Source organism: Ornithodoros turicata, chromosome 7, assembly GCF_037126465.1.
Source record: "Ornithodoros turicata isolate Travis chromosome 7, ASM3712646v1, whole genome shotgun sequence".
In the NCBI taxonomy this organism is placed as follows: Eukaryota; Metazoa; Arthropoda; class Arachnida; order Ixodida; family Argasidae; genus Ornithodoros; species Ornithodoros turicata.
Window position 1 is genome coordinate 48,937,934 of NC_088207.1, and position 22,726 is coordinate 48,960,659.

The window sequence follows — 22,726 nt, forward strand, 5'->3', positions numbered from 1 at the left end:
GTAGGTTTCCAGAATATTCCAGCGACAAGCAGCTCAAACAACTCATTGTTTACTCCGTTGATTACGCAAACACAAAAAACAAAAAAGGACGAAAACGAGATGCAACAACAAAGCAATCGCGTAATAATACATCCCTGCGCACTACAATCAGCTACAACTGCGCTCAAAACGGCTTGAACGTTAGATATCAAAATAACGGGGTCTCATCCGACAACGCGCCAACATTGCGCGTACCATCATCACAACTGCTTTTTGCATAACGACAAAGAAATATCGACCTAATGTACAACAATATGGAATAATTACGGGCGCGCAGTAGACTTCATATGCAAGCAAGGTGCGGAATTTTATCAATAAAACGGAATCAAGGTGAGCTCCATCCTTGAGACGCTCGAGACTTTCACACAGCTCCCCTGCCCCTTACTACGTTCTTATAGTTCCCTATTTGCAAGTTCACGTGCAAAACCGCGACCTAAACTATTGCCCCAGCACAAATCGGAATTCCACCTTCTTACCGTTGCAGCCATCCACGTAACTTCTTTGCCCCCTACTCATAGGAGTCCGTTCACACCTGTCCTCCATCTTAGGCGGTCGCATGGGCGGAAGAAAGCTGCTCTCCGTCCGTCAACCTCGAACGTTGCCGCGCAACGCGTGGATTGGTTCCTCATATTAGCCGCATGGTTATTTTTATCGCGCACACTGTAATTCACTAAAATTTCTTCGAAATTGTTGTCCCGATATTAAGGGGACACTACTTCCATATTACGCGCCGAACCTCCTTCAAAATACGATAATTGAAGATACTTATAAGGAGACTGCAATTACCACCTGTGGACTCCGAGGGGGCTAGCATATATGCACCCACGATAAAAATTGACCCAGTTCGTCAAGGCCCATGAATGAAGTGCAATCTACATTCCATCAATGTTGCTAGGTAATCGAGTAAAAGTATATCCAATGTGCTTGTAAGCAGACGAAAATATTTGAAATCGTTCTTTTAGATTTATCGCTTTACACGAAGTTGCACGCAGTCTCGACCGAAACATATGCATTTCAAATCGGATATTCCAAGTACAGTGGCTTCGACTTCGTTTAGTGCGGAGCCTGCCAGCCGGTTGAGGCCCATGCGCAGGTACAGCCCCCCCGATAACTTTTTCTATTTTTTCTTCTTCCTTTTTTAACATTTCAATTGAAAGACTGCACAGGTGCTCGTCAGCAGGGCTTGTTTGCTTGCTTGGCTGCTTGTTATAAAGCTCTCGTGGTGTTTTTGCACGCTTCCGAAGCTGCTGTCACAGTTTTGGTTGCACTTTCGCTTTTATCGAACTACCGCTTATGTCGAATTTTTTTCCAGGCTCCGTCGAATTCGTTATAACGATCTTTCCCTGTATTTGCAACTGAGTCATGTTGTTAGAGCGGCAAATACTGAAAAGGGAAATACCATTTCACTTCATCTTACTCTGCCGCTCTATTCTTCGACTTAATAGTCGTTTTTGTACATACTGGAGTATAGCATTCAAAGTAGAAGCGCTGAAACGCATATGCAAGGGGAATTTAATACATTTCAGAAGTCAATGTTTCAACAAGCTTACCTTCCGAGGAAGGGTCACACCTACACTTCACCTTTTCAGAGTAATCATGGGGTTATATTATAAAGCGATGCAGCTACGTTTAGAAGCCACAATTTGTAACGCGCCTGCAGTGCGTGATATCGAGAATGGAAACTTACCCGTGTACGCAGCGGTGCGATGTTACTAAGCACGGTGGCACACAATCGACACACATGTCGCGTACTGATCGCGAGAGACGGAACTTGCTCTGTCATGCTGCGGTCGGTCGGTCCGAAGGAAAAACAATGCACCGACTGAGCCTGAAAGTGACGCAACCCAAAGGAGTGGCCACTTTTACAATAAGAAGGCCACAGGCTCCTTATGTTTATCGGTTCGGGCGAGCACGTGATTTTGTTATGGGTTTCTATCTCGTTGTGCGTCTTGTAAGCTTTGTGGCTTGAAACTGCACTCTCAAAATATAAAAAACAAGTAACCTTGGTCATTTTTTAGGATGCATTACCTCAGCCAAAATGTGCGGAAGTTTATACAATATGATAAAGGGACTATTCGCAGTGCGGTGGAGTAAATTTCAGGGTCACGCAGGGAACTAAAATGGGAAATAATTGCAATCTAGGGGATGGGAGCTGTAATTGCTTCCCAGTTTACTCCTTTGTTAGACTCCTTTAGACTCCTTTGTTTTGACTCCTCTGCTAGAGTCCTTAGATTCCTTTAGACTCCTTTGTTACAGTCCTTAGACTCCTTTAGACTCCTTTGTTGGTGTCTTTGTTAGAGAGTCCTTTTTTAGAGTGTAGTCAAAAATAGGTGGCTCTGTGGTCTCGTGTGAGGAGGTGATATTGTGTGCCAGACGTACTGTTTCATGCATGTGCTGCGTACAGGAAGGCGTTGACAACCTAACCTAACGCTATAGAAATAAGATGAAAAAAAAAGTCTTCACACACACGTTTCAGTGCTGTGGCTAAACTGCAAGGAGCGGTTAAGGACTGTAGGAGACGGGATAGGATGTTCACGCTTCATCGATGAAGCATTTTGAACTGTTGCCTTCCGTGTAATTGGAGTTTGATGGCAATCCGTTATTCTCTGAACATCCAACGTCCAATGTAGTATTTGTTGCACTTTCTTGACACTTTTGGCGCTAAATATCTACATGCAAGTTCGTAGAAAACGCTGTGCTTGTTTCTTCTGGACATGCAACCCTCCATGCATCTCTAAGAAGGTTCCTGTTTGTAGGTACTAAGCACACGCCAACAAATTTTCCATAGGAAATTTCAGATATAAAAAGATAAGCGATGGAGGAGGAGTCCAAACAATAAATATATAAATACACGAGAAAATAAGCTGATCTTCCAAGAATCGTTCTGGTCTGTCACCTTCCCGGTTGTGACTCATCACCCCTCCATCTTCGAAACCATCCCCGTACTATTAAATTAATAAAAATCGAGGAGATTATTTCAGCATTAGCGTCTTGTTACACTATACCTTGGGTCATCGTGCCGAAAACGAATTTTCCTTTTAACATGTGTCTGACTCACCCGTTTTGCATCGAATACTAATAAGTCTTGTGACGACATAGTTGGCTTTGACGTCAGAGGTAGTTTCACAGGTAGTCATCTTTCCATAAGCCCCGTCGTTTAGACGGCCGGGTTCTTTCCCTCCAACGTGCCTCTACCGAGGGGCCTTGAATCGAAACCAGCATTACCCGAGGCGACCGACGCTACACGATTACATGAAGTTTGGGTTTTCTCCCTCTCCCCAAAGACGCGCTTTCCTTAGCCTTGAGAGCTGTGACGAAAGTCGGCGTCACTTGGGAACCTGTTGATATAGTTCTGTAAAAGTCTGACTCACCTGGTACATAAAAAGTGTTCGGGTATACTACGAAGCACTTCGCTGTCTGGAAGCACTTCACTGTCGTCTGCAAACGGTAAGAAGACTTCCCAATTTTGTCGTCTGCAAACGTGCGAAGAATACTCGGTGGTTTCTGCGTCGGCTGGGCCGTAAAGAAATTTGCTTTGCAGAAGTTTAGATGCGGTTGTCAGGGGGTTACCACACCGACCCCTCCTTGTTCGTTATTACAGTGCTAATGTATTGTTGTTGAGTTCGCAGTGTTGTCAAACAATGTCGTCATGCAATGTCGTCGCGACCCTTTGCAGAGTAATAATATTACTAAATCATTAATTTAACTTCTGAATATGCGTCTTTTGTCCGACACCCATAATGAATTCCCAATTACCATGACATAATAGCTTTCGCACATTTTGAGGTGTGAAAATTGCATAGCGCCAGTATGGAGTACAGGACGACGTAAATTAGCATTTCCGTGTGGACTACGCAGCATATTATGCTAATCGTTTCCTCTTTCATTCCACAGCGGTGCTTCGTTAAAATGTGTCTCCTTCGAACGGCAGCAGCAATTTTATTCATAGCGCCATTGATCATATCGTCTGTAGGTGAGTTCTCAGTTAGAATGTTAGCGGTGCGAATCCGACAATAAATGTGTTGGGCGCATGTGTATTCAGACTTACGTGCTTTCACTCGTAGGAGCTCCTGTTGAGACGACGGGAACGACAATCCCAGTGAAGATAGCCATACCAGACACTAATGAAGTAGTCACTAGTGATATCCCCAGTCATTCAGCCATTCCACAGGTAAGGAACGTGCTTTTGCTGTGTGAAAGTACATGATACTTCGATGATACTACATTGCACTCCGCACATGCGAGATTTATCGATGAAGGTACTCCAGAACAAGTTCTGAACTAAACAAGGCCTGACCGCTGATAGGTGGTGGTGGTGGTGATGGTGAAAGTGCTCGCCATCACCACCACCACCGCACCGCTAATAGACGTGACGTAGTCACTAGGAGATCCGCCAATTACAGCCATACTTTCAGCAGCCATGGCGACGAGCCAGCATCAGCCGCATGCGCGGCCACTTGTAGCCAGAGGCTTTCTGTATTGCAAATCGTCTGCTGTGATTGGTTGAAACAGACGACACCGCGATTTTACCATATACCTAGGTGAGGAAGGAAGGAGAGGAGGCATCGAACACGCCTTCTTTTATTGAGAAGGCTTTGCCTGATCATGGTTGCCTACGGGCTCACACATCTGCGCGCAGCTCATCCCTCGCGTCGTCTGCGATAGAGGCCCCGCTATTGTGCTGGGTCGCCACGGTTTTCCATGGGGAATATTTAGTCTTAGTTAGTTTGATAATTGCTCCTGTTTCACAAGGCGAATGAAACAACTTCCTGAAACGGGATAAGATCTTGCACGGCACGTTATATAAAATCTGTTCAATCTCTTACTGACATTTTGTGTTTTTTCTTTCTTTTCTAGTGCCTCCGTGAGAGCTCTAACGTCACGGAAGACGTAAGTCTGCTGGGAATACTCAAAAGGACCTTCGTATGTACTTCGAGTGCTTCCCAAGAATCAACATTCTGGAAGGGTTAATTCTGCTGAAATAGGAATTTTCTTTGTAAAAAAAACGTGAATGGTTGCTTCAGACTTGAACTAGGCCTGCGCAACTCAAACAGTGACACATGCGCGGTATTTAAAACAACCACAATGATGACATAGACAAAAATACTTCTACTCGTGCATTTCTGCCTAGATGAGTTAACAGTAACCCTGTAAAAAAAAAAAAAGAAGAAGAAGAAGAAATTTGAGCTAGTGAAGTATCACAGTTCATGTCGCGGCATTATAGGAACAAAATTTTCGAATTTTAGGGAAGCGTTCCTGTTCTACATGGTTATGGGTAAAGTGGACCCTAATGCATTTTCTTTTTTCCCTTCGTGCAGGATGAAGGATTGCATGTCCCAGCACAAATATTTACTGAGGTAAGCAATGAAGCTGTATATTGATTCAAAGGGCGTAACTACAATCTAAGGAAAAAACAAAAAGAACGAAACAGAGAATAACTTTAGTGCTTTGGGGACTAAACCCATTAAGTTCCACGAATGGGTCTAAATAGGACTAAATGAATGTCACATGAGTGGGGACTGCAGTTCACGCTGTGTTCTAACAGTCCTAGAGATACATAATTCATGTGAATGAATGAAAATACTTTGAATGAGACCGTCAACCGTGATATGTCGAGTGATCTTGCGACACGCATAGGGCACAACTTGCCAAGAAATAACCGCTAACTATTCATCACTCTGTGTGGGTGGAAAACTGCTAAGTTAGCTAAGTTATATGGCCTTATTCCATCAAATTCACGAAGAACACATATTTACGCAGACTGTTGCATTCAGTGACTATTTGCAGTCACGGGGAGTAAATTCCAGGTTCGGGGGACTAAAATGGGGAGTGATTGCAATCTAGGGAAGTAGAAGCTGTAATTACTCCCCATTCTACTCCTTTTTTTTGTTAGTGTGTACAACAACCGAGAGTCTTCCTCACGAGTCGTTCGTGTGTGAGCCGAAGTACGAAGAGATGCACGCGCTTTCCATTCCACTAATACACATTACACTTTGAAATCCACAGTGTGCCAAGAAGGAACTTAGGAGGCTTCAAAACGACATCAAGTATGAAACGGGGCGCCCGACAGGTGGCGCCGCAAGTGACAGTGCGACAGTCCCCGGGGAGGTGAAACTGGACTCTCCGCAAGTGCAAGACGTACTCCCATACGACGAAAATGAGGAAGAAGAATCACCCGAAGATTACGACGAAAAGCCCTCCAAAGGAGCCTTAGAGGAAGAACCGAAAGTGGAAAAACCGAAAGTGGAAGAACCGAAAGTGGAAGAACCGAAAGCGGAAGAACCAAAAGTAGAAGAACGGAAAGTAGAAGAACCGAAAGCGGAAGAACCAACACCGATCACTCCCAAGAAGGCTGTAGAAGAACCCGCCAAAATACCTCATGAAGCGCCAAAGATCCCGGACTTGACGACTATCACCAACGCTTTCGATTCGGTGAAGCCCATATCCGAGCATCCCGGCGTCCTCGGGGAGGTCGTTAGGGTTCTGCAAGTCATATTCGATTACAAACGTGTCCAGAGTGACCTGCAGAGGATCTTGAACGGTGATATCCACAAGGTGCTCCAGGAGTATCCCGACAGAGCAAAAGGTTTCTTCCAGCTCATCGTTAGCCTGCCTGAAAGGTTCAAGGGAGCTGCAAATGACGTGCAGGAAGTCAAGAAGGAAAGGTGAGCCAAACTGGAGTTTTTTTTTTTTTCTTGAGTGAATTGCTGATGAATACAGCCATGAATAGTCACATCGAAACAGTGGATATAGCGTTACTAGCGTACGTCGCCTACTGCTAGTTTCTATAGTTAGTGGTATATACCGTTATAAGCAGGGCCGGTGAGAGGTGGGGGCAGGAATGGAGCCCTGAGGCTTTTCTGGGGCCATCCCTACCCAAGGCCCGACGATGGCTGCACCAGAAGACGTGAGGACAAGGGAGGGGGGGGGGCATGCAGGACTCATCCCCAACTCAGAGAACAAGGAGCAGTCAAAAACAGGGACAACGACACAAGAAGACACACAAACAGAGGCTCCAGAGGCTTTGTCCCTGTTTTTGACTGCTCCTTGTTCTCTGAGTCATGTACCAACAAGCCCATCAAGCTACTCTAGGCTCATCCCCAAGATCCGTAATTTTCTCGCCGACCCTGATATAAGATGTCCCTTGTAACGCGAACTAAAACGATATTTCATGGACCATCTATATGTTCACAATAACAATTTGTAGGCCTTAGCTATAGCTAGGCTATGTAGGCTCTACCGACTCTACTCTAAACGTAAACGTCTTGGAGAAACGCATAGGAGAAAAGAGAACCTATTAGCAGCGGCGACCTTCTCCGGAAGTAAAACAACGTGCCCCTGTGACGGCGTTAGTGTTATTGGATCAGGGCTGAGAGTTGACAATGGAAATTTCCAAAGTGACATTGGCTTCCAACTGACATAGGGGAAAAAACATTGTCTCTGCTTTCTTTAAAACAGCCCCGCTGACGGACCGTACTCCGACGTCTTCGGCAACCTGCAAGCCTACATGAACTCAGCGGCTCAAACCAGTCAACAACTTCCCAACATGCTGTCGCTAGTCAGCACTGTGGACGCACTTCGAAACATCGCCACACAATTAAGCGGCCTGGTCGCCCCACGTGGTTTCGGTGGCTTCGGCGCGGGCTTGCTACCTACTCCACCTCCATCTCCGCAAGCCGCGTTGCTCAACGAGATCACATCAGTCTTCCAGCATATACCGGCAACATTCGGGTCCTTCCTCAATGGTGGACGCTCGTTTGGGCTTGGTAGAGGACACCGCCCAGTACGCAGGCCTGTCCGACCACCAGTTGAACCATCAGAAGTTCCATCCGAAGACAAGCCAGTGTCGCCACACGACGAGGTCGCGGCTCACCACACCGAACAGGTCGAAGCGAAATCTGCGAATGACCCTCCTGCATTTTACAAGGACGTGGCCACAGCGAGCCTTGCTGCCTTTGACACAGTGTCCAAGACGTTGTACGACATTTTGACAAGAGATGCCAAAGCTGCTTTGAAAGAGCAAGAACGACAGAAGCACGAGTGATGTAACGTTTATTGTTTACTGTCGAACATGTGCACGAGTGCTCGCAGCTCAGGTGGACGAGTGGTATCTGGGAAACGTCGAGAACGAACGACTTGGTGTCGCATGCCATTTACGCTTCATAAGCAAGTCAAGACGTTAAAAAAAAAGGACAAAAGAAGAGGAAATGTACGTGGAAAGAGGAAAAATTGCTGCCAAACTAAATTAAACCCTGGCCTATCGCCTATTTGGCTTGTCGCCACAAAATGCGGAGGAAAAACAACAAGGAAACAGTGGCGGTTGTTGCGGGTAAACACCGTGCGAAAATGAAAGAAATGCAAAGTTGCAAGATGATCGAGCAAGGTGTGGAAATATCCACGATAGAGAGCTGCTTGCTGTGTACGTCGCGCGTGTGTGTAAAAAATAACTTTCTAGCTAAACAACGAGAGGAAATGGGTGACATTATACGTGCTCAAGTAAAATGTACGACGGAGAAATAAGTGCAATAAAGGGGTCGGTGTGCAATTGAAAATGCTTGTGGCTTTCAATTCATTGACTATCGCGTTAGACTTAGTGTAAGGTGGTTGTCATATTATGACTGATAGCGGTGGTAATAGCGTGTTTTTCTATTTTATTTTTATTTTACTTATTCAAGACGGATTGTCTTGGGAGGCACTGCTGAAGGCACAGGGTGCCTGACGATGCCGTGACACCCTTGCCCGTGAGCTGGCGTGAACTGCCTTAATTTCCTAAGAGATGCAAGTTTTCACGTACGCCCCTGTTGAGCATTAACGTCCTATACATACAGGGTGTTTTTATTAGCCTTCCAGAATTCTTATAAAAAGCTATGAGAGCAGCATAGATGTTGTTTTTGCAGTTGAGTTCTACGGCCAGGCGGAATGTGGGCTTGTTGGTCGTAGTCCATCTTAAGATTCGTAAAACAAAACTGACAACTCTTAAACACCGAACGGTGGCGTAACCTCACTGACGGCGTATGAATCTAAGCCGGGTTTCAAGAACCACGACGGACACAGGTAGGTTATGATGACTTTAGCGACACATGTACGGCAGAAACGAGACACCTATATGTACAAAAAATGAGGAACACCGAAACATTTACAGCTTAACCAATGAAGGGAAAACTACAGCTAGGATTACTGCAAGATACTTTGTTGCACCGCGGAGCCTGTGTCGCTTTTCCTGCCACAACACAACCAGAAGAAGAGGAAGATTTTCCTCCCCCCCCCCCTAACCAACAAAGGCTCCTTGCCACTATCTACTGCTCCCTTTATAGAGACTCGTATATAACTATAACGCCTGAAATTGGCATTAGATCTAAAGCCTTGACGAAGTAGGCTCTTGTCAGCATAAAATATTGTTGGCGCTCACCGTGTAAACGAGAGGCAATCGCTGCGACGAAGTTGAAGAAGTGCAGTGCGATCGAACGCAGGCTCTGCTGACTCGCCCTCTGTGAGATCGTCGGCGGGAACTCCGTCCGTCGCACTGAGCTCCAGGCATGGCGATTCCAAATCGAAGCACAGAGGATGTCGGTGCTCGAGAGCGCATCATGGGCAGGATCTTGTTCATGTGCCTTGCATTCATTGTCATAAACGTCACTCCGTTTCTGAGTTACACACTCAGCATGGTGTCGAACGTGGCCATTTCACTTATCGTCGGGTACAACCTGGCTGATTGCATCGACCGATGCTACAGGAAAGAAGCTCAAGTCAAGGACTCCACAGTCTTCATCACAGGTGACGTCATAGCGAAGCGAAATAGCGGTACTTGGGTATGTGAGCTACGTTCTTTGTCTTTGTTTTTATCTTTGTGGTCAGAAAAATAGGCAGTCAAACAACAGATGATGAATGGGGAGTTTCATCGCCAGGGGCGATGCTCTACCCCATTGCTGGTGGTGATGCGGGGAATGAAATAATGAGCCCCTTCACAATAAGGATCGAAGTCCTATTGTATCCAGGAAGGGCTTTGAGGGCAGAGCGTTGGTGGGCTGGATGTGGCCAGGGACCAAGCAATTGTGTGAGAGAGAAGGGGCGAGAGTCTAGCTCGTTAAGGGGTCCGTAGAGTACGGTTCGGGAAGGTTGGTAGGAGTAGGCAGGGAATAGGCAGTCCGAGTACTGAGTACTTCTGAGTAACGTTTCTCCGTATTGCCCCCTATAGGATGCGACAGTGGCATAGGTCTGCATGCTGCAAGGCGTCTGCATGAGCACGGTTTCGACGTCTTCGCCGGCTGTCTAGATCCAAATTCCGATGGAGCTGTCATCTTGAAAGAACTCCACGTAACTATTGTGCCCATCGATTACCTAGAAGAAGACAGCATCATTCATGCTTATAAGGCTGTGACCACCCAGCTTGGCGACAGAGGTATGCGCTATGTTCGGCATGTTACGTTTTACGTTGCCAATGCCGTGTTTCATTAAGAACTGCACGAAATGTAGTTCGCGACCTTGACAGAGTTACTCCTCCGCTGAAGAAATGGGAAATTGGACTGCAGTGCCACCAGGTGCTGCCTATAGCGTTCCCATAGTTCGTTGTCGGCGCACTATACTTGTCACAACGTAGAGTGATGCAGCTAGCTATTGCAGCCAATAGGAACAACAGTAGGGCGTGGCTTACGTTGCCACCCTTATAGGTTGAACACGACTGTTGAACTTCTTCGCAGTTGGAGAAGTGAGGCACCGCCTGAAAGAAACGACGTTAGGAAATCCTGCGGAATAGACCTCTCCCTGTTTCTAAACAAAAGACGCCATAATGTTCGACAGCGCCACCAATTTGGTAGATTTGAACTACGCTCGAAGCTAGGGGGCGAACGAGGTCGCGCCCGAAAGCCACGGTCTTGAAGGGATTACGATGGTCCCTGAAAGGGACGCGACCTTCGGCCCTACTTTTCTTTCATTATAGGAGGCAGCGAACAAGTGCCCATTCGTGAGACTCAGCCCTCCCCTCCCGATTTGTTTCGGTTTCAGTCTATCTACCAACCTCATAATGACGTTTCTCGGGTAGAGGTATATTCCTTCAGTTTACGTTACCTTGCTTTCAGATCTCTGGGGGATCGTCGCTAACGCTGGTGTTGTGAACTATGGCGAGGTGGAGTGGATGTCTTACGATGAAATCAGATGGGTAGTCAACGTGAACTTAACTGGCACACTAAGATTCGTCAAAGAAGGCATACCCCTCCTGAGAAGAAGCAGGGGCCGTCTCGTTATTATGTCTGGCGTCAACGGTAATGTAGACCCGTGCACCTGGGTTCCAGTGTAATTCTTGTGCCTGTTGACATAGGTCGCCATGCCGTACCAGGAATCGTTGCAGCAAGTGCTTCCGGCGCAGCCTTATGTTCAGCAGCAGACGGCCTGCGCAGGGAGCTCAGGAAATGGAACATTGGGGTCAGCACTATCGAACCTATGCTGTACAGGTGCGTCAGACTACGACGAGACCTCGACTGTTTTCGCTATATATATTTCACGTTTTGTAGCACAAGCCTCCTGCAGAGCTATGAGAAGCTAAATCAGGAACGTCTAATTATGCACAAGTGTTGCCTGGAGAAAATCACTGCGAACCTCGTGCCAAAAACGTGAATCCGAACGTTTCTGCCTGCATTCGTGAAATAGTAAAATTGAAATATTAAATGGAAGGAATGAGATTTCGTCGATGTAAACAGACCACACAGGATTCCAAAATCGGAAGTCTAGTAAAATGATCGATGGATTGATCGTGTAAAGAACACGAAGAAATTGATTTCGCGCTTTCTGCTGCTGCTCTTTATTGCATTGATACAAGAGGTCGTGAATCTAAATTTCGCTATGACGAGAGATCTCCAAACTGGATGTTTTGATTCCTCAGTCATCTTTGATGTGGAATTTTACGGTCACCGGTTAATGACCTAATGATGTTCAAATTTAAGATTTACTCTCTCACGGTGCCAACCACGCGAAGAAGCATTTTCGTGTCGTTATTCGCGTAGCTCCAGCCGCGGTTGGACTGCTGAAGAATATTCCGCTCAGCCCATCACTAATTTTTCTTCAGAACTCGAACTACGGAGCCAGAAAACGTCAAGATCGGCATCACAGAGTTAATCAACCGAATTCCACACAACGTGATGGAAGATTACGGACAGCCGTACATGGACGCCTATAAGTCCTTGCTTCCAAAGCGGCTCTACACGTACATGCACATTAACCTCAACGACGTCTCCAGGGCAATCAACCGGTATGTGCTCGGTGAAGATATTGTGTGACCGCATTAAAAGTTGAAAGTGTATATACGCCTATCGCAGTGCCTTGACCGACGCGGCACCAAGAGCTCGTTACCGGTGCGGAGGATCGGACATGTTCATGGCTCTGCTCCTGGAAATGCTACCTCCCGATGTGGTTGATACAGTTGTCAACACCATCTTTCAGCCACGCTGCCGGGTGAAGACGGTGACCACAAGATATAAATAATTCCGCAATCAAGATTCTTATATCTGTATATTCTGTATTATCGGGGAGAAGAGAGTTTGCTTCACCCTGTGTGCAACTGGTACTGCGTACTGATAATGTACTGGGAATGTATCGTGTAGATCGTTCAGCTGATACTTTTACGCCAAAAGCACAAACGATCACGATGGCAATAAACCTCTTCCCGAGAAACGTCATCATGGCGTTGGTAGACAGACCGAAACCGAAACAAATCGGAAGGGGAGAGCTGGGTTCCACGAATGGGCAATTGTTCGCAGCCTCCTATTGAAAGAAAAGTAGGACCGAAGGTCGCGTCCTGTTGAGGGACCATCGTAATCCCCTCAAGACCGTGGCTTTCGGGCGCGACCTTGTTCGCCCCCCTAGCTTCGAGCGTAGTTCAAGTCTACCAAATTGGTGGCGCTGTCGAACACTATGACGTCATTTGTTTACAAACAGGGAGAGGTCTACTGTGGTTCTTACACGAAGAATGTTCTGTAGCGAATCGTGGTCCCCGTTCTACGGTCAAGCATGTGTCCTAATACGATACTTGCTCTCCACCTGACTGTCTCACACCGTTCATAACCACAGTTGTGTCGCGGTGTCGAACAAAATTCTCAGTTCATTTTGTTCAGCTTATTCAGCATTTATAGGGCCCATGAACAGCAAGAGCCTCTATGTCTCTTATGTCGTTTCTACTTTGGTAACGGTGAACATTTTTGGCTTTTCCGGCTCCAGTTTCCTTCTGCAGTGCTTTCCAATTTGCAGTGTGGATCGAGTGACGCAGTCTCACTGATACTGGCACTGAACCCTAGTGATTTAATCAATTTTTATATGGTACCTATGAACACCTGTAGTCTGACAGCTAAGGATATTGCATATAAAGAAAGTAACGCAGGCGAAGGTGCGAGAAGCTGAGGAGAAAGGTGAACGATTGTTTCTGTGGGTCCAGAGACCAATAACTCTTGATACGGCTTGGGACAAAAGTCTACGGAACACCGGGGTGTCACATTTCTTCATGGGAGCGGCACCATTCCAGAAAGCAGGAGCGGACACACATACTGACAGATGGACAGAATAGCCAGTCACCTGTTTCTTATTCGATCTCTCCCTTATATCTAGCAGGAGGCTGCTCCAATAAAGAAATACGGCAGTACCGCGTTCCGTAAACTTTTGTCCCAAGCTGTACAAGGAAGTATGATAGCTCGCCTTGTCTTTTGGTATCTATTTCGTTGGTTGTATTGTGGTGTAGGCATCCAAGGTTATGCGCTACATTACTGTGCGCGTTTCTAAGTATCACGTTGAACACAAAGAAATCCAAAGAGGATAAGGTACTGTGATGGGAACCGGTTGTGAACTGTGAAAGAGTTCGCCGTTGCCGGGCTCACAGAGGTGGGCAACGTCACGACTAAAGCTCTGGGGGAGTGCGCGTCCTTGGCCGGCTTCTAAGGGAAATGTGCCGATGTGTGTCTAACAGCGTCTGAGGAAAACTCAGAAAAAAACCCAAACAGAACAGCCGGCCCCGGGATTCGAACCCGTGTACCTCACGGTGACATGGCCATCACGCTAACCACTCAGTCACGCCAGCTGGATTAAAGAACAGGTCAGTTCTCCTCCTGGCCAATCGACAAAGCCAGTATCTGTGAGGAGGAAGAAGAGAACGAACTGGTTCCAAAGAAGCACATTGACGTGTATATCGAAGTGATGATACCTGCACGGAAAACAAAGACTACGCGAACCAGCACCACCAGTCCTTGCTATAAGACAACTGATGGGTATGTTGCGGGACGGTAAAGCAAGAGATCCCAATCACGTAATAGCAGAAGTGTGGTTTTCCTAGGACACTGCCATGAGCCGTGGACGCGAAGGCTCCCTGATCTTATTCGTCTTCATCGCTGTGTTCCTGTTTATCACGACGGCCTTGAGCCCGGCGTTGATGGGTTCCCACGCTATGGTGGGCAGGATTGTCCTGTCGCTGGCAGCTGGACTTGTATACTATCGACTGGGGAAGGCTTACCTCAGCGGAAACCTTCCTGTAGATGAAAGAGCAATTTTCATCACCGGTATGTGTTTGGGCGAGTACATCGTGTGCTAGCAACGACGAGTATGCTACGTGACGTTGCAGTGCGTAGTGTGGACATTCTTTGGGTACCAGTGAGTCAAGAACCAAATAGCGACGAATAATATTGGACTTGCTCCACCGCGTAGACACACAACGTGGTGCCCTGCAGTTCACGACATGTCTCACCCTAAAAAGGGAATAATCTTAGTCCTCTTGGGGAGTACATGCATTGCCTTGGGGAGTGCATTGCCTTAGTGCTTGGGAAGTGCATTGTGGGGATGCATTGCCACAACCACTGGTCCTTTCGGAGCTAAATGCGCAGAAGTTGATGCGAAGTTTAGGCACTAAATGCTGTGCTGGGTAGTAAATCTCTGGTTCAACGGTCTAGAATGGGGAGTGACTTATGACTAGGGGACTTGAAGCCGTAACCGCTCTCCACGTTACGTCCTTTCTTAAGGTGTAAAGCTGAACGCACAGTTATTGTTAATGCACAGAGGGGACGTCCAGAAGCATTTCTTACTACTCTGCTACGCAGAAGACCACAACAGCGGCATAGCACACCGCTTAGTACCACATTCCAGGACTTGAAACCCTAGCTGACTAAACGTTTCTGTCTGACAGGGTGCGATACCGGCTTGGGGTACTGCCTCGCTGACTCGCTGGTCGAAAAGGGTTTCGACGTATACGCAGGATGTCTCGACGTCACATCTGAAGGAGCCAGGATGCTGGCAGATAAGAACGTAAACGTTGTTCCTGTGGATTATCTAGAGTTGGACACAGTAGTGAAGAGCTACAGCCAAGTTAAGAGACGACTTCGTGAGAAAGGTAAGCTAGTGGTAACCTATCAAGTACTACTTATGTTTGGGTCAGTGCTGCACGAATGCAGTGCTGCCAGGATGACGCTTTCGCGTTATCATTATTAAATTTGCCGATGAGAAACGTCAGAGGAAGCGTTCGGAAAACTTTTGATTGTTTGTTACCGGCGTTACATTTTTAAAGAAGTAGTGAAATCCCCCTCCGTAATGTTTTGTTTTTCACTGCACCGTATTGTGCAAGTGGGCAATGAGTGCTGCTCGTAGGTCGATCTGCCGACGTCACGCGACGAGATCGGGCCGGTCATGTTCCTCTGGGGGCGTTCTTATAAATTCACTTGCGCTGTGACAACACACCACACAGTGAGAATATTGTGCTTGGTAGCTTCTGATAGTCTGTGTTTCGACCAATCCTAAATGCCACTTCCCTGATCATTTCCTTATGTCACCGTTCTTTCACAGAACTGTGGGCGATCGTTGCTAACGCTGGAGTCACTACGTACGGCGAGGTTGAGTGGATGACACCCGAGGAACTGCGCTGGCTCATCGACGTTAACGTTACCGGCACCATCAGCTTCGTCAAAGAAGGAGTTTCTGCGGTCAAGAAAAGCCGCGGAAGAATAGTTATCCTCACGGGACTTCACGGTTGGCAAACTACAGAGGCGTGCTCGTAAACTAAACATCAAGGAGCAACAGGCGTAACCCACGCTTGATTACAGGCAGGTTGGCTATACCTGGCATGGTCGGGGCTTCAGCTACAGCGGCTGCGTTGTCGCAGTTTGCGGACGGACTACGACGGGAGCTCTTGAAATTTCAAGTTCAAGTTTGTACCGTGGAACCGGCTTTCTACAGGTAGGAATCATGTGGCCAATGAGACCGCTCCGTTGCGTGTCCTTGAAGAGCAACAATCATAATGACGTAACCATAAAGTTCCCCTCACGACCACTTGGGACGACGCTTTCTCACGAATTCCAATTTTAACCTGGCAGGACACGTACCATGGACCACGACAGTATCAGCGCAGCCCTCACGGTAGTCATCGACAGGTTGCCCAGCGTCGTCAAAGAAGAGTACGGGGGTGCTTACTTGGAGAGCTATCGCTTCTTGTACCCAAAGAAGATTAAGCGGTATGCACGCACAAACATTAACGAAGTGGTTGCTGCCGTCGAGAGGTCTCTATTGAACAAGGAGACAAACCACAGGTATCGGTGCTGCAATATGCGACAATTTCTGACCTGGATAATGCTCGAGTTTGCGCCACAGCACTTGTGCGACTTCTTTCTGGTGAGGCAGTTCTTACCAAGGGTTAGAGTCATGGGTAACATCAGAGTAAGGCACATGACACTAGGGGGTCAATCGGCGAGCAGTGTCCTGGAGGCACTGGAACCTGGCCGGCTAATAATACAATCTGATATTAGTTTTTGACAATTTGGATTGCTCTGTCATGTATAAAAACAGTACCTTTCAGTTTTCACGCGTCCTCTAACGCCTTGATGATAATCAATGATACCCGTCCGATGGCTTCCTGACCCGCTTGCAGTCAATGGTGACTTGCAATCTTGCATTGTAACAACAAAATTAATTATTTGTAAATCGAATGCGTACCCAACAATTAGTTAATAATTAACTTTCCGCTGAATCTCAGCTCGCACTTTACCTGCATGCAGGGTCTTTTTTCGTTCCGCATGATGACAATATTGTCTTGCGCCGTACAATTCAATATCGAATTACAGTTCGTAAAGTAAGTCCAACAGTATGGAAATTGTTACGTGCAATAAAGGAAACCAACCGATTCATCGTAAGAGCATAAGTTGTGAGAGGTACTTCGTTGTTTCACGTCAAGAGAAAGTGCTATCGTGAGCGACGCCAGTGGCATAATTCGACAACGCGCGTGGAAGAACACGGTCGAACCTAACAGTAACGTACGCGTCTGAATCTGCTGCAGTCCTGTACTGAGTTCGAACCTCTATACCAAGGCGTGCAAGAGACACGGAACTATTAAGTTTCATAGACTTTCATTCTCATCGATCCCATTCGTCGTCATAATCCCAAGAAGCACAGTCTTCGGCTGGTTCCAAGAACACGTCGCCGGGTACGAGCGCAGCGCCTGCATTGCTGCAGAACAACCAGGGTTCCAAAAAACGTGCCCTGAAGAAAAAGAAAAAACAAAGAGAGAAAATCAACGTATAACTCCCACTGGTTATACCCACAACTTGTTTGTATTGACCTTTTTGGCGACATGTGGAGGTCGAGTGGTCGTATCTTAAAGTAGAGTATTTTTGGAACTGGGCCCTCGTCATCTACAACAGAGTTTTTCCAGTGGAACGTCACGTTCTGGACGTCGAATAGCCGTTGCTTCGTTGAAAGAAGGGACGTGTATTTCGTTCCCGTCTTTGAAGAGAACGGGCTGAAAATAGAAAACGTGAAACAGATTTGTTTGCATGATACAGTCGTCGCCTTATTCCATGCTCACACGGTGAACGCATGATATTCACGAGGGCTGTAGCTTTCTAAGATGTATACGCAATATAAGACGCACGCAATAAATATACATGTCTCCTGAAGATGACGGTTGGCTGATAAACGCGCGCACCTATACCTACAGGCCTACATACACATGAAGACGTGATGAGGAGGCAGAGGAGCTTCACTGCTCTCAAGCGGCCTGGCGCCCCTTGAGTTACGTGTAATGCGTATTATATCTATACTGTATATTACCATATGGAGTTTCCTAGACCTTTGAGGATTTGCTGAGGTGTACACCCATCAACAGGTAAAATCGGTCAAAGAAGCACATCAGAGGAACCATAGGGTGTCTTTCTTGATCAGGTTGACGGTACAATAATGGAGGAGTACCGAAGTGTTCCCGTAGCGCGAACTGATAGATGGAGGTGCAGTACAACGGTTACTGCAAAATCCTTACCTTTTATTCATCCTTATGGCGACCTTTTGACCAATACCAGGTAGAGTAAGCATGACCTCACCGAACAGGTCCCACAGGGGTACTGACCTGGTTGTCTTAACTATTATTTGGTATTGAAACACTGCGAGAACAAGTGACAGAGCGACTTCCATGAATATGGCGCACAACCGTAGATGGCGGCTGCAGATGGGTTTTCTTCACTTACAGCAAAATGGTGGTTCTGGGTTGGTCTTTAAAAAGAGCTTCACGGAATCATTATTTCTGGGTAGCCTCCTCATGCGATCAGCTAAGAATCCCATGGCAGCACATCTTCCCGTTCCCGAAGCACACCCTCCACATCGTCCTGCAGTAAAGTCTTCCCAGCTCCTGCAAAAAGGAACTCGTAGAACACTCATGCAGCTTTCGTTCTTCAGAATACGTTGTTCCCGAACTGCTATGCTATGGATTCACGGATTATTCTCAGAAAAATGCTGGGAGCCCATCTGTGAGGCAGCTGACTTCGTGCCGTTGTCGCCAGCGGGTTAACTCTCTTTGTGGGGTATATAGAAGAATACACATGTCACTCTAGATGACTGGATGTTTACCTGCACACCACACCCACAGGAACGCAGAGCCGGGTGTTTATGGTGGAGGTGAAAAAGTCTACAGATCGCTGGTGATCGCAAGCTGTGAGACGCCTGAAGCTTTCAAGCATGCCCTCCAAGAGCAAGCTGTTGATATGAGACAAGCGACATCCTGGCTGGTTGTTGCCGTTGTTTGGGTAGAAGTCTACGTGACCGATTAGCTGATCTATGCCGAAGCCTGCGAAGGTTCAGAGGTGCAAACATGGGTACTACAGCGCAGGTCTCTAGGGTCAATGACCCAGGAAGGCATAACTACTTCGTACAACGTACCCTTGTCGGTGAAAATACCTAGGTTCGTTATCAGATGATGCGGTAAACTGGCATCGGAATGGATAACGTCCACAAATTTAGCGTCACTTGGATCCAGCCTAACTTCAGGCGGCATGTTGAAGAAGTAAGGCCCTGCAGGATCCAGTCCTAGACCAAAAGCGGTCATGTCAGCTGTCTATGGTTCAACAAACGAGACGATTGATCTATTACCTGTTATCCTTCCCAGATTCGAGAGGCGCTCACCGGCGTAGCCTCCTATTTGGGCGCCGAGGCTGTGACCGATGATGTGAAATTTGTCTACAGGTGTGCCAGTACTGTTCTGTTAAATAAATGGAAGAACTCCATGCAGAATGCTCCATCTTGTAGAGCATATAATCTTACGTGGATGAACTTGATGAGTAGAGCCAGCTCTGCTCCAACCACTCTGGTGTTGGCAGTCGCCTTCGTGTAAGGAGGTCCATTACCGCCTCTCCAGTCGACCACAATTACGTTGTAGTCTCCATGTTTAAGGAATTCGTCCTTCATAATCTGAAGCAATCAACATAAATTTTGACCCTGCAAAAGTATGCCTCTGCGAAAACGATATGATTGAAGATATAAGGCACCGATTATGTACATAGGAAGGTGAAGAAGGAAGACCTCCTTAAGATATTAACACGAAGGAAAAAAGAAAGAGAACCTGTAACCTCATCGAACTTGAAATACATAAGCCACATCCACCTTACATGTATCCACTTTCCAAGTTCCAAAGAGTCCACGAATCCGTGTACGATGACCTTCGTATCGAGACTAGCGTCGAAAAAGGACTCGTTCAGTGCGACAGTGTTGCCAGGACTCAATAGCTCGGCTTCGTTTGGATTGTGCTTGGTGAAGAGCAAGTATTTAGTGCCGATACGATGCCGGTCATCTGGCAGAACGTTGATTGGCCGGTGGACTAGGTGGTAGAAGGCACCATCGATATTGAAGCATCCTAGATCATCGATGCACTTCCTTGGGGATGCAGCGGTGTTCACTGAAAAGTTCAGAAGGTGTAGGTATGACAATGCTTCTTTTTTTTTTTTTTTGTAGATATAGATGAGGTTGCGCAGCGTTTCAAACTTACATCCTCTCCATAATAGCTGGGTCGCTTGGCTCGTAAATCCAGCGTTGCATCGAGAGCTGAACCCAATTAATATCAAAGTTATCGTGACCAGGGCTACCAGCTGCAAATAGAAGCGCTGATTTTCTTAGCTGTCCTCACTTAACTTAACTTAGTTGTTTCTGAATTGGAACTTATCTATCGTGTTCGGTGGTTTAAGCATTTTCGCTTGACAAGAAATTAGAAGGGATAGCACGAAACGATGAACCTCTTTCGGAAGGTTACCAACGCTGGCCAGGCCAGTATGCACCATACAGTGGTATGGTGCATACTGGACATGCACCGGACACGGTGCATGCACCGTACCGCGCAGTCCGTACGATACCATTCGCTGCTATAGCTTGTCACTCTGAGGAAGGAATGCGCCTGGAACTTGTTCCATAAACTTTTGTTCAGCGCTGTACCATAGCTGAGCACCGTGTTATGCAGTATTGGTGGCAGATGTGTCAAACGTTAGCGATTCTCACTCATTCAGATTCAGACAACATGCTTCTGACACGATTCACTTCTGGTTCGACAGAATACAGGTTCAACTACCTAGTCCAAACTACATTCAGCCCGCGAAGGCGCATGATTTATGCATGATTTTATTTATCTAGGTTCTATAAGGCCATGCGAATATGATCATGGGCGACAGCGCTGTCACACTTGTCATGATGTGGTCAGTTCGTGTAAATTTTTTCTATGTGTTCCTTTAATAAGAGCTGAAACCTCATCGCGTTGCGCACGCCCATTAGAATTCACTCATTAGCACTCATTCACGACGCATAACTTACAATAGACGACATCCCTCATCAAACTTGCAACTTGCCATCAAATTGCTGGCGTCCTCTAGCAAACATAACGTCCAAGCCTTATATCGAGCACTACTCATTCGAATGTTCTCTCGGTACGCATGGACACGCTTAGCTACAATACCCTTCCGACAACGACACACCAAATCTGTATTTTGTCCTGGAACTTAAGATAAAGCGCTCGGCAAACAATAACCCTTTGACAGAAATCCTACCTGTTGCATCCTGTGCACACAGACCCTTAATTAAAGAGCCTTCGAGAAGGACACCATTGGAGAGAAGTGTTAGTCCGACTTCCTTTCCGTGATTCGGCGTCGGCAACTAGGGGCCATTGCAGAGCAGCGCATCTCCTCTAGTCGGTTGGCTTAGCGTGTAGGTCAACATCAGCTCGTCCTCCTTGAATTAAATTCCGACGCGTTTCTACTTTGGAGAATTCTGGGTCAGTGTGTTCCCCAAAGCAGCCTTCTTCTCTCTCTGGTTCCTTATAGACATATAGAACAACCTTCATTTCTATAGGCGAAATTGACTGGCCAAATTACGTCACACGTAATCGAGTTGACCTTGAGGGTTCGGTTTCATCATATACTTCGCGCGTGCACGTGTTCTTATGAGATATAACTTGCGCTTGTGAGAGTTGTTTAACTGTTATATATACAGGGTGTTTGCTCTAAGGTATCCAGCGATAAAAGGACAGCAAGTGGTACTTTTCTGCTACTTGAGTAAGAAACAGGTACTGCTTCACTAGTAGCACCTGTTTCTTGGTCAAGTAGTTGAAAAGTAGGGCTCGTTTCTCTTTTATCTCTCGCTTTAAATAAAATGTCTGGACACGTTAGAGCAAACACCCTGTATATAACTGTTACAGAGACAGCGTGGGTTACATTTATATATATATATATATGTTTAAATGCGACATGCAATCTTTTAAGCAATGGAAGGCACCCATATGTAACTTTAGCACTTGTCCAATCGTAATTACACCACATGCTCGTTACACTTACGCGGCAGTTGTTTTACGAGGTTATCAGTAAGCCACCAAGGCTTCAATACAAAGGTGCCCATTCGCACTCCATAAGTATGGAAAGAAAGTTCTAGCCTACTGTCGTTCAACAGAACCGATGGAGCGGGTAACGTTCTACGTTCATCTATGCCCACCATATAGTTCATCATCGCTATCAACGTCCTCTTCATTGGCATCATCATTGGCATCATCATTCCTGGCATAGGCGCCGACTGCGGGGGGCTTCGGGACCTGACCCCCACCCCCCCTCGGAACTTTCCCAGGGGGGCCAGGCCCCCTCCGGGAAGTCTACCCAGCTGACACTCAAGATGAAAGTTTCGAGGGATATCCTAAGAATCGCGTGTTTCATACTGTTGTTTCATACTGCGTGTTTGAAAACTCTCCGCCTACGATTCCAAGAGTTTTCCACCAGAGTAGCTAGTGCAAGTGATGTGGAGCTGCGGGCCTCACACTAGTGAAGCCAAAATCTCCATTTCATTTCTTCTTAAAATCAAATGAATCAATAAACGTTCTAAAGAATAACAAAATGACGCCTGGAAAAGTATTACCTTGCGTGAATAAATTACATTAATTTGAAGT

General features: G+C 46.6%; 5 protein-coding genes across 9 annotated transcripts in view; 3 read left to right on the forward strand and 2 right to left on the reverse strand.

The window, feature by feature from the left end:
* Positions 1 to 613, reverse strand: part of LOC135401374 (uncharacterized) — a 56,419-nt gene extending 55,806 nt beyond the window's left edge. For both annotated transcript variants that reach the window (XM_064633750.1, XM_064633748.1), the window contains exon 1: positions 516 to 613. The gene's annotated coding sequence lies outside the window, so the exon portion shown is untranslated. The remainder of the gene's footprint in view (positions 1 to 515) is intronic.
* Positions 614 to 3,330: 2,717 nt separating this feature from the next.
* LOC135401375 (uncharacterized) lies at positions 3,331 to 8,591 on the forward strand. Of its 3 annotated transcripts, none has more exons than XM_064633751.1 (7): positions 3,331 to 3,486; positions 3,934 to 4,012; positions 4,104 to 4,210; positions 4,897 to 4,962; positions 5,358 to 5,396; positions 6,046 to 6,704; positions 7,498 to 8,591. In XM_064633751.1, exons 2-7 carry the CDS (start codon positions 3,949 to 3,951, stop codon positions 8,081 to 8,083), a joined length of 1,521 nt encoding a protein of 506 aa, XP_064489821.1. In that variant the 5' UTR covers positions 3,331 to 3,486; positions 3,934 to 3,948; the 3' UTR covers positions 8,084 to 8,591. The 3 variants fall into 3 exon arrangements, with proteins under 3 accessions (XP_064489821.1, XP_064489823.1, XP_064489822.1); XM_064633753.1 differs by having other exon boundaries at positions 3,332 to 3,486; positions 4,897 to 4,929; XM_064633752.1 differs by lacking the exon at positions 3,331 to 3,486 and adding an exon at positions 3,514 to 3,520 and having other exon boundaries at positions 3,933 to 4,012.
* Positions 8,592 to 9,315: 724 nt separating this feature from the next.
* On the forward strand, positions 9,316 to 12,584 carry LOC135399992 (17-beta-hydroxysteroid dehydrogenase type 6-like). The gene is made up of 6 exons (XM_064631735.1): positions 9,316 to 9,813; positions 10,235 to 10,438; positions 11,115 to 11,297; positions 11,354 to 11,486; positions 12,098 to 12,280; positions 12,348 to 12,584. Exons 1-6 carry the CDS (start codon positions 9,576 to 9,578, stop codon positions 12,511 to 12,513), a joined length of 1,107 nt encoding a protein of 368 aa, XP_064487805.1. The 5' UTR covers positions 9,316 to 9,575; the 3' UTR covers positions 12,514 to 12,584.
* Positions 12,585 to 14,105: 1,521 nt separating this feature from the next.
* LOC135399994 (short-chain dehydrogenase/reductase family 9C member 7-like) overlaps positions 14,106 to 22,726 on the forward strand; it is a 32,106-nt gene continuing 23,485 nt past the window's right edge. Inside the window, exons 1-6 of one of the 2 annotated variants that reach the window (XM_064631738.1) lie at positions 14,106 to 14,282; positions 14,348 to 14,570; positions 15,191 to 15,394; positions 15,844 to 16,026; positions 16,101 to 16,233; positions 16,371 to 16,508. In XM_064631738.1, coding sequence (XP_064487808.1) covers positions 14,357 to 14,570; positions 15,191 to 15,394; positions 15,844 to 16,026; positions 16,101 to 16,233; positions 16,371 to 16,508 — 872 coding nt within the window. In that variant the 5' untranslated portion in view covers positions 14,106 to 14,282; positions 14,348 to 14,356. Of the gene's footprint in view, positions 14,283 to 14,347; positions 14,571 to 15,190; positions 15,395 to 15,843; positions 16,027 to 16,100; positions 16,234 to 16,370; positions 16,854 to 22,726 lie in introns of those variants that run through there. The other variant, XM_064631737.1, reaches the window with a different exon arrangement.
* LOC135399728 (pancreatic triacylglycerol lipase-like) lies at positions 17,403 to 20,349 on the reverse strand. Its single transcript, XM_064631466.1, has 10 exons — positions 20,300 to 20,349; positions 19,923 to 20,187; positions 19,579 to 19,725; positions 19,408 to 19,516; positions 19,198 to 19,344; positions 18,889 to 19,105; positions 18,510 to 18,670; positions 18,305 to 18,425; positions 17,609 to 17,788; positions 17,403 to 17,529 (listed from the first exon to the last, which is right to left on the reverse strand). The coding sequence occupies exons 1-10, from the start codon at positions 20,347 to 20,349 to the stop codon at positions 17,403 to 17,405; spliced, it is 1,524 nt and encodes a 507-aa protein (XP_064487536.1).